A 10964-nucleotide genomic window follows, 5' to 3' on the forward strand; every position below is an offset into this window, starting at 1 on the left:
TTTCACTCGGAGTTACCGCTCGGAGATTGGATATCTTGTTGTTAAGTTTATCTCCGTCGATGTGGTCGATAACAAGACCGACTTTTATTGGTCCGTGAAAACACTCGTGTACGAACTTATGATTGGAATAACTTGTGGATCTTCTTTTCTTGTTTTTGTTGATTGTAAATTTGAGATATCCGTGTTTATCAACGTTGCCGACTTGATTTCTTGTTTTGATATGTCTGACAGTACCATCCGATGACGATTCATATCCCGTAATCGTAGGATGAGTTTTAAACTCGGAAATCATTTTCTCTGAAATTATTGATTCTGGAATCGCTGATTTTTGATTCATATAGGAATATCTATTTGTCTAAATCGTTATTAGCTTGAAATCGATTAATATAATCTTCTTCGCAAGTTATGACAGACGAGGATCTTTTTTCATAATATCGCCGCAATTCTCTATAATTTTTTCCTCCACACGCCAGACACAATCGAGTTTTCCCTCGCGTGCCAACTTGACAAACTAATCAACGCTGTGGTCCTTTACTACCACGCCGAATCGCATGTATATGAGCACCGCAATAATCGCCTCTGCAGGCTTTGTCACAGAATTTTGTTGAACCGATTAATAGCCATTTGCATTGATTCATATTATTTAAACATTTGTCTAAAATATAATCAATGGATGCATTTGATCTTGATGAGGCAGAATATATTATTCCCGAGGTTGATCGAGCGAAGAAAGAATTTTTCGATGATGGAGCGATTCACACTTGGTCGACATGGAAAACAAATTCCATCGATGCTACGATGAATCTGGAGCGAGCCAAGAAAATAATCGAACATATAAAAACCGAACACCCCGAAGAGCGATTTATCTTCGGGATAAAATTTATCGCACAAATGCCTGACGATACTTGGATTATTCGCGATAAACGAGATCCAGTGCGTGGCGGTAAGAAAAACGTTATTCTTGATACAAATTCTAAACCAGGATTGTTACTTGGAATCGATGGCCCTTATTATGCTAGATCGTATCCAGCCAGCGCTGTTGTTTATGGAATTTATCGGCTAAATAACAACCCGGATGTGAAAAACCTACCTGCGATGAAAGAATCACCGATGATAAATTGCGTGGCTGAACGTGTTATCGAGCATATGAAAAACGCTCGACGTGGATCTGGTTTGTCTCAATTAAGGTTGGATAAAATTAATGCGTGGGCGACGACCGTCGCTGATGGCGCATCGGTGGACGACGTAGCTGTGTTGAGTAAAAAATTGAAATTTCCTATCACGGTGAAAACATTATCGGGAGAAATATTATACTCGTCGCCGTATAGATCCAGAGGAGTACCAATCGAGATTATCGACCACAATTCTCATGCGTGGTCGCATTCAGTAATGATATTTCCGCGGGATCGTGTGGTTAAATTTTATCCTGTGGAAAATTCCACGGCGGATAATTCCGATGACATGTTCAGATTTATCAAAAAATTAAGCGCATCTGATCCAATATCGATATGGTTATTTTCGAGCGAAGAAAGATACGATCAATTTATTCTGCCATGTGGCGATATTTACAGAAACAAAATACTACACGAGTCGATGAAAAAACTCGCGGTGAAATATTCGTCGAATCCCGATCAGTTACTAACGAATTGCTTTACAATTTCGTCTGTCGCCGCTCATGCCGCTAGAGAGAAAAACTCGTGGAGACCTACAAGAAACGAGTATCTTGCTGATATTCAACTTAGCTGTATCGAATACGGCCATGGCGGATTATGGAATACCAGGTACGATTTCGAAGATATGATCTCCGTTGACATGAGCGCGTGTTATCCTGGAAGTTTCCTCGGATATGGCAATTGTGCTGAATATTTTGCTAAATTCGGCCATCCTACCAGCGAGATGACAAGGGTAGCAATTAACGGACCGTTACCTAATTTTGTCATGACCGGATTCGCTTGTGTTACGTCGTTCGAATTTGCTGAAAATCTGCATAAAATTTGCTACATTTGGTTTGGCAAGCACTTCTCTCAGCGTCGCTGGGTCCCTACGGTGTTATTGAGATATATGCTAGATTCGTCGATGTTAGTGTCGTTGACGGTGAGTGAGGCGATTATATCGTACAGGAAACAGACCGATGTGTGGTTGCCAACAGATTGCGATAACGCGAAAGATATAGGAAGAAAAATAATCGGCAAATTTACTCAGGGTGGATCCGTTGATCACAAGCACAGGCACGCTAGATTATTCATCAATGACGCTGAGATGGATTTTATAATCGCCGATACGGTATCACGAGGAATATTTTGCAACAGAGAGAATATTATCATTGATGGAGAAAAGTTAGGTACCGTAATTAGCTATCTTGATGGAGAATCAGCGCAATATACGCATTTGCGATCATCGATGCATGCCTATGTGAGTATAAATTTGCTCTCGATGATAAACAAATTTTCTGATATCGCAGTAAGAGTCGCGACGGATTCGTTTTATATCGATAAAAAATACCAATATAGGTTGGAAAATTTAATTACCGACGGTAGTTCATGGGGAACTTGGAGAATAAAAAACGAGGATATTCTAGATTATTGTGAGGACGCCGATGTTGAAGATTGCGATGAATTTCACCAAGGTGGATTTGAAGAATCTTCGGTGGCCGCATCTGCATTCGATCCAATTTCACGCAGCAAATTCGTTTACCTAAATGGACCTGGTGGTAGCGGTAAAACAACGCGAGTAATAAACTTATTTGCAAATTCCGATATGATTGTATTAACTCCGACACATAGATTAGCGCGAGAAATAAAGCAGCGTGGCGTTAATTCTTGCACGTACCATAGCTATTTCAAGTACAGCGGTGGATCATGGGACTCAATGCGCATGGGCGATAAATATATCAACAAGATTATAATATTCGATGAGATTTGCACGGTGAATTTAGATATATTAAAATCGATATTAGCTTGGCTAGGAGAGAAAAATACCGCCGTAATAATGTGCGGCGATCATGGCCAACCTAATCCGATTGATGGCGAATCGCCTCACGAATGGCTCAGAAGCTTCGTTGATTATTACGAGGAAATCGACGCTGATCACAGATCGACGGATATTTTGTTGACCGAGTTTAAAAAATTGATTCGATTGCAACCGAATAAGATTCAATGTGACGTCATGAGGAAAATAATCGACGAGACTCCGATGAGCGATTTTCTAAATTTGTGGCGTCCTGATCATTTGATTGTCGCTAGTAGAAAAATTATTCGTGATATTATTCAGGAAATGTTGTTCAAGTTGCATTGTGAGAAATTTCAACGCTGCAGGTACCGTTATGCTATAGGCCCGCTAATACTAGGCAACAAAATATCAGCGTTACTTTGCCATGCGGAGAGGAAAAGATTTTGGTCCTGAATGATATTATATTTGTTGATATTAATCTTGTTAATGATGCGCTAAATGCAGAAAAATCACCGTGGAAATTAGGCTACGCAACAACGATACACTCATCGCAGGGATTGACCGTCGATGGTCAAGTTTGGATCGTCGATGATAGAATTTCTTGGTCAAATTTGGTATATTTGGCCGTATCGAGAGTAAGAAAATTATCTCAGCTAGGACGAATTCGAGTAAACTACATTAGTGACGCTGGCGGTAATTGAGTATCTTCGGGTACTATTTGCAATTCTTCTCTGGTAAATCCGCGTTGTGGCGCTAACGAATCTAGGATATAAATCGCCGGTCTTCCAGATGATCTTGTTACGGCGGATATTTTATGTGTTGTAACGCTCCAGGTTGGGTCGGTTGCTCTTTTTCTTCCTCCTTCGGCCTCACCTTCTTTATATAAATACCCGACTGTGACGCTGCCTAGCACAGGCTGAATTGTGGAATCTCGCTTTAGGGGTATATTCGATTTTGTGATTGCAATTGCAGGTTTCATCGATATTGTTCGAGTCGTCTCATTATTTAGCGCGTTGATTACATGAGGCAATCTTGATGCCCAATCATGAGATCGATTATCCTCAATAAATTCACGCGCGTATTGGTATCCGAATAATCGTTCTGCGAGCGTTTTATTGAATCTTTCGACGATAGCTTGATTGCGATGAACACCTACGATACCGCGACGGATTTTAACGTTATTTTTTTTCATCAATGAAGTAACCGCGCCAAGGAATTCTCGACCTGGATCAACCTGGAGAAGATTCGGCCATGTTAATGGGGATCGTGAATAAACTTCGTTAAATGCCTTAGCAATTTCCGTTGCTGTTTTATTCGATAATGGCTCTGCTTCTTTGTACCTACTAGCGATATCGACAATGGTCAAAACATACTTGTATGTGACTCCGTCGACGGTATCGTGAGGAAGAAACATCAGATCCGCTTGATGGACCTCATTGGGGACGCTGACGGTGAAACTCGCGTATGGTATTTTTTTAGGTGGAGGAAGATATATTTGTCAAATTGCCTGTTTTGATAGCCACGATTCAGCGACAGATTGTTTTACCGATGCGGCCTTGGCGAGTTTGGCGATCGCTGATTTTCCTCGCCAAAATCCTCGCGGAGAATAATATATCTGCTCCATATTATTTACCAGCGCCGAATACTAATTTGCCTTTCATCGCGCCTTTTACCATCCACGTTGCTAATTTCTCTTTGAAATTTTTATCAGGAATCGCGTCTAGTGCGTGAATTAGCTTGATATCAGCGAGATGTCTCTGTTGTAAATCTCCGCTGCGATATGCGAGGTCGTGGTAGTAACAAGCTTCATCTATGGCGTTTACCGGATCTTCACCTTGATTTGGTTGGTTATTATCGTCGAGTCTGATATCGAGTCTCGTTCCAGGTCCGCAATAATTGTACCCTGGCAGATGCTTCTCTCCGGGATATTTTGACCAGGGTAACCCAGGTAGATTTGTCAAGGAGGCTGCGATATCTCCTCCGGTTCTTCTACTTTTTTTTTTACAAACCTGAACTTGCGTGTCTTGCAAACTTCGCATTCTCCTGCGATAGCATTTCTGTTGTTGCGTGTGATGATTTCGGTTGGATTTATCGTAGCTGTGTGCGTGCGGCACTTAACACAATATAGATCCATATATTTTAGTAACATGAATGTAATTGATTTTTCAGCCACGAAACGACGCGAGCAGGTAAAACATCATGTGGCATTACCGAACTCGATTAGAATGATAATCATTGGCCCGTCGGGATCAGGTAAAACGCAATTGTTATTGAATTTGATCATGAGATGGCTAAAATGGGACAAATTGTATTTGGTTGCACCATCCGTGGACGATCAGCGTTGTTATCAAGTGCTAAAGGAATTTAGCGACAATACCGATGAGGGCACAATCGAATTCATCACGGATATCAACGAAGCTCCTTCCGTGGATAATTTGGACGGTGATACTAATAATCTTGTTGTATTCGATGACGTTATGCTAGAAAAGCAGACCAACCCGGCCAGGATATTTTCGCGTGGCAGACACAAGAACACCGATGTTATTTACGTAACACAGAGATATACGCAGATTCCAAAGGTGATCAGGGACAATTGTAATATTTTATCTGTGTTCAATGGCGTAGATACACACACGTTGAGAAATATCCATCAGACCTGGTGCAACGGTGACATGGATATAAATAAATTTAAAAATTTGTTCAGCCGCGCTCAGTCAACGCCGCATGGTTTTATTACGATAAATCTTCATGATCCACGAAGTCGGTATCGTATCGGTCTTGATCAAATTTATTCATGAGAATGCAGCCGCGCGTGGCAACAAAAAACAATAACACAAAAAATTATTCCCGATAATTTATTTTCCTGTCTTGGATGCTATATTTGCTGACACACCCGGCGTGACCACACGATGCATCGGGTCTGAAATGCATGAAAATTAGGTCTCGTAGAAGGCTTTATTTTTGAATTCCGAGGCTTCTACGGAGAAAGTTCGCGTAGGAGCGTTTATTTTGGCTGGGAAAAATGGTCTGTACAACTTCCCTGCTGCTAGTCGAGTACAAGGACAACAGTAATTATATCCTGGAAGATGTTTTCTCCTGGATATTTCGCCCATGGAGTTCCTGGTAACTTAGTTAACTTTTTTTAAAACTCCGCCTGTTGAATTAAACTTAAATTTCTTTGTACCACATCGTTCACACTTACCTGTAACTGCTTGTCGTTTGTTGTTTGTTGTTGTAGTTTTTAGTCCACTTTTGAGGGTAAGCACCCTGCATGTCACACAATATAAATCCATATTATTTTTTATATTTCTATAACATGGAGGTCACTGATTTCTCGGCAACAAGAAATCGCGAACCGGTCAAGCATCATCCAGCGTTACCAAATTCTGTCCGAATGATTATAAATGGGCCGTCCGGGTCTGGTAAGACACGCTTGTTACTTAATTTGATAATGAAGTGGATGAAATGGGATAAGTTGCGTTTGATAGCTCCGTCAGTTGATGACCAGCGATGCTACGATGTACTTAAAGACTTTAACGAAAGTGCGAGGATGGATGATAAACGACGAGGATGTTATTGATTTTATTACCGATATCAATGAAGCACCGTCCGTGGATGACCTTGATGGGTCTATTAACAATTTAGTCGTGTACGATGATGTGATACTGGATAAGCAGTCAAATCCAGCTCGGATGTTCTCGTTGGGAAGACATAAAAACACAGATGTAATTTATGTTATTCAGCTATATACACAAATACCAAAAGTGATCAGATATAATTTTAATATTTTTGCTGTGTTTAATGGTGTTGATACACATACGTTGAGATATATTCAGCAGACTTGGTGTAGCGGTGATTTCGATTATAATCGTTAAAAAATTTATTTACTAGCGCACAGTCAACCCCGCATGGTGTCATAACAATTAACTTGTATGACCCAAGGTCACGATATCGAAGTGGTCTTGATAAAATTTTTAATTAATAGCAGCAGAGAGTGCGAACTCTTCTACTCGGCACCCAGCCACCGCGATCCCTTCTTTGGCGATTTTCAAGAAGGCTTATTTTTGCACTTCGAGGGTGAGTCAATTAGGGTCTGTTCTCTCTTTCTCTCTCTCTCTCTCTTTCTCTCTCTCTCTCTTGCATTATTTGTTATAACTTTAGTTAACTATAGCAGCAGAAAGGGCGAATGCCTTATATGTGTCACGGTGCCGCCGCAACCCTTTTTTGCCATTTTTTTGCGATTTTCAGGAAGGATTATTTTTACGATTCGAGAGTGAATCACTTAGAGGCTGTTCGCCTTCTCTGCTGCTAAAGTCACACAAATATGATAAATATCTGCTCGTTGATATCAATTATTGCTTACAGATATTTGCGGTCACAGAAGCACACACTGAATGCCAGTATAGAGAGCTTATATTAATACATAAATGAGATTGAATCAGCCATACCGAATGTTACTGAAAACTGCACAAGCCGAGTAAATTATATGATTTCCATGGCATATAAGTATTTAAAATTGTGAACAAATGCTTTATATATACCTCTATCTTCAACTTTCACAAAATATCCTTCGGAGTAGCCCACTCTAGCCCTGTAAGCCCAGAGTGGGAAGACCAGTCTCCAGCAATCCTCGACCAGCACGGCATTCCAGGTATTGTTGAGGGATTGACATTCCTCTTCGGTCATCCCAACTTGATAGCACATACTTTTTCCCTTTCCTTTAATGACTACACACTGTAGCCCCGCAACACTAAAATCGAAAATCTTGCACACCCATCACATGATATTCACAAATTTTAAATTATTACATAATCCATGCCGAGTAATAGTAAAAATGCTGATATAGTCTTTAATATTATAGCAACATTCTCGGATTAGCATAAGATTCATGATCAAATACATTATTTAAAGAAAGCTAGTAAAATTATTATCTCAGTGGTAGTGTATTCAGATAATAAGGTAATGCGCAGGGTTATATACACTAATACTGAACGTCTGTCAATATAATGATGTTAGTTATAAATAAGGAGACCCTTGGTTTGACTAAGAAACCGTAATGCAAAGGAACTTTATGAGAGTTACTGTAAGATATAAAACTATAATTAAAATAATAAAACATATACAGTTACAATATTATAGATAAAACATGGAAAGTAAAGGAGACGAAAACATACTTTAGAAAGTAAAAAGGTAATAAACTTTCGCCTTTAATCGACTTTCCCGCGCACAAAAGCGTGTTACGTCCTTTAAAGTCCGTAGTAATGTTAATCAATTGCGAATTATCCTTGATGTACAATTAAATACTATGAATCCTCTTTGTATAGTATACACATGATATACCTACCGACATAATAGTGCGAAGAACGACGCGTATGTCCCTTTCTGTTCCATCATCAATTTCATATAACCTTTGGGTGTCTCACTGGAAGATACTTTGGAGTAATCTCCCTTTTCTATGTCTTGTTGTCCCAGCCACATAAAAATTACTCTTAACTTTTGAAGGTCAGTTTCCAAACCAGTCGTAAGAAAGTCGTTCAACTCTTGGTAGCTATATGTCTTCTCGTCAGGGACCTTTCAAACAAAGTACGATATGTTCAGTGTTTAAATGTACAGGTTCGTTGATGTTACATTGGTACTCGGAGGAATGTATTCAAACTTTTAATGAAAATACTTAGCGTTTACAGATGTTATTAAGAACATTCTGACATTTAATCCATACTTCGAATGTAGGTATATAATGTTCAGTTAGGTCATTGTGTAATGGTCTTTCGTTCTTCATGCATTTATTGCTATCGATATCACTCATCCGAAGAACAAATGATATGTCTATAATTGTTTTTTATTAATAGTAAAGCTTAACTCACATGAACCACCCAGGGCCGAATTGACCTCTAGGCTAACTAGGCGGCAGCCTCGGGCGCCGAAATTTTAGGTGGCGCCATAAGCAAAGTACATTATCACGTTATTCATTTATTATCATTAAATATACAGTGTAAATACTAAAATAGATAAGCTATCAACCCGAGTGTCTTTAACAGATTATCATAAGCGAAGTCCTTGGTTGAGTCGCAAGATAGAAAGTTCACCGCGGGCGCCTTATAGCCATATACTGACCCTGAAGCCACTTGCCCTCCAAGATGAATTCATCTGATCATTTTGTTATTTCTTTAAGAATTAAAACACAACTAAGTGAACGCATTTGGTCGTGTGGATGATTTTTTTTCAGCATATTCAGTGAGAATAATGTCTCAATATGGTGCATCGTGAACGCACCGGTGATATGTTCTTAAATAACAGTTTTAATATTGTATGGTACATATACATATATATATATATATATATATATATATATATATATATATATATATATATATATATATATATATATATATATATATATATATATGTGTGTGTGTGTGTGTGTGTGTGTGTATGTGTGTGTGTGTGTATGTATGTATGTATGTGGGCCACACTAGCGACAATGGATAACCCAGTCTAAAAGGTCGTAGGCTACTCTGGTGACAAGGGATTTTAACATGGGAAATGTAAGGGGCTACCATAGCGACATAGGTAAGTGGATAGTTGTATAGGGACAATAGGAATGGAGTAGGTGAGATGACGTCATGGTACTGAAGATTGGCAACAACGTAGCAAGGGGCTGACCTCAATTTGACCAGACGACGGGGAAAACCTAGAACGCTTAGCGGGAACGAGACTGGCGGGACACATACATATACCACATACAACATACAGACATAGATGGATGAACATTAATATATCACACAAACAACTATACAATCGACTAAAATAATTTTAGGCAAGAATGTAAATCGTTTCGAGGCATATGTGTGGCTCTGGAAAGGGCCTTTTGGGTTCTTCTTCTTCTATTTTCTCCACTTCTTCCACTATCTTCTCACTTTCTCCATCATTCCCTTCTTATTTTCCTTCTCTGGGATCCAGTCTGGATGTCACATTGATCTAAACTTCGCCTGCAGCTTTATCCGGGTTTTGATTCAGTCTTTCTAACTCCTATTTTTATTTATGTTTTCTTTGTCCTTTCTCTCCTTTGCGCAGTTATCTTTAATCTTCTTCACTTCCTCTTTCAGTACGTTTCTCTTCATTTCTTCAGCTTTTTTTAATTAGTCTAATCCCCACTTCACAAAAGACCACTCTGTCAAATTCAATATTTCTTCTAAAGAAGCACCCTACTTTGATGAGATCATCATGTACCTCCTTCTTTGTTCCATCACTAATATATTTTCTCCACTTCCTCCTCTATCATGCCTTTTACCAGATCTCTCGCTATTTTCAGACTAGTCACAAAGTCTAGGCTACCTGGATACTTCCATTCATCTGCAAGCCTTTCCACCACTTAGGATCCGTCCACCATCCAATACCAACTGTCTCAAAAGTTGTTAAACAAATCCATTTGTTTCCTAGGGCGTTGACTAATCAACGGCGAGGTAGCCAGCATGACTGACTGACTGATTCAATTAACGTCGATTGCGCCCGTCAGGGCATGCTCGACGAGTTTATGTCAGTAAAGCGGGCTAAATAATTGGTCCTGGGGGAAGAAATTAGTGCCTCATCCCCATGCGTTTATAAGTATTCATCTTTTTCGCTTGGTCTTGGTAGTTACAAGGAACTATCGTTCTTGGACGCTGTCCCTTTTTAGATGTTGAACAATATCGACGTGACCATACGGTAAAGTGAAGTGTTTGGGAAGCCGAACTCGCTTCTGGTACACGATTTGATACACTTCTTCCAAAGGCCGACTGAAAATTTGGTGTGTGGGTAAACGTACAACTTGTGCAGCTCGCAGGTGGTCACTTTAAGGTTTCCATCCTGTCCAAACTGCAAGGCTTGTTTCAGTACACCCAAGTTCACCACTCGACTGGTTGGACAACTGAGAGTCAATCCTTTCATGCTACACGCCGTGTGCATTTCTCCATGTTTGATATACTATTTTGGGACCTCCACTAGCAAAACGTAGAATCTTGTCATCGGAGTGCTTG

At 39.8% G+C, this 10964-nt stretch overlaps 1 protein-coding gene across 1 annotated transcript in view; it reads right to left on the reverse strand.

Moving 5' to 3' along the window:
* Positions 1-8895, reverse strand: part of LOC149801975 (hillarin-like) — a 34436-nt gene extending 25541 nt beyond the window's left edge. The window contains exons 1-2 of the mRNA XM_089956371.1: positions 8294-8895; positions 7491-7699 (exon numbers count right to left, since the gene is read on the reverse strand). Coding sequence (XP_089812497.1) covers positions 7491-7699; positions 8294-8427 — 343 coding nt within the window. The 5' untranslated portion in view covers positions 8428-8895. The remainder of the gene's footprint in view (positions 1-7490; positions 7700-8293) is intronic.
* Between the last annotated feature and the right edge of the window lie 2069 nt (positions 8896-10964).

The sequence above is a fragment of the Sinohyriopsis cumingii genome, chromosome 4 (genome assembly GCF_028554795.1).
Source record: "Sinohyriopsis cumingii isolate HCF-2022 chromosome 4, ASM2855479v2, whole genome shotgun sequence".
NCBI classification, from domain to species: Eukaryota; Metazoa; Mollusca; class Bivalvia; order Unionida; family Unionidae; genus Sinohyriopsis; species Sinohyriopsis cumingii.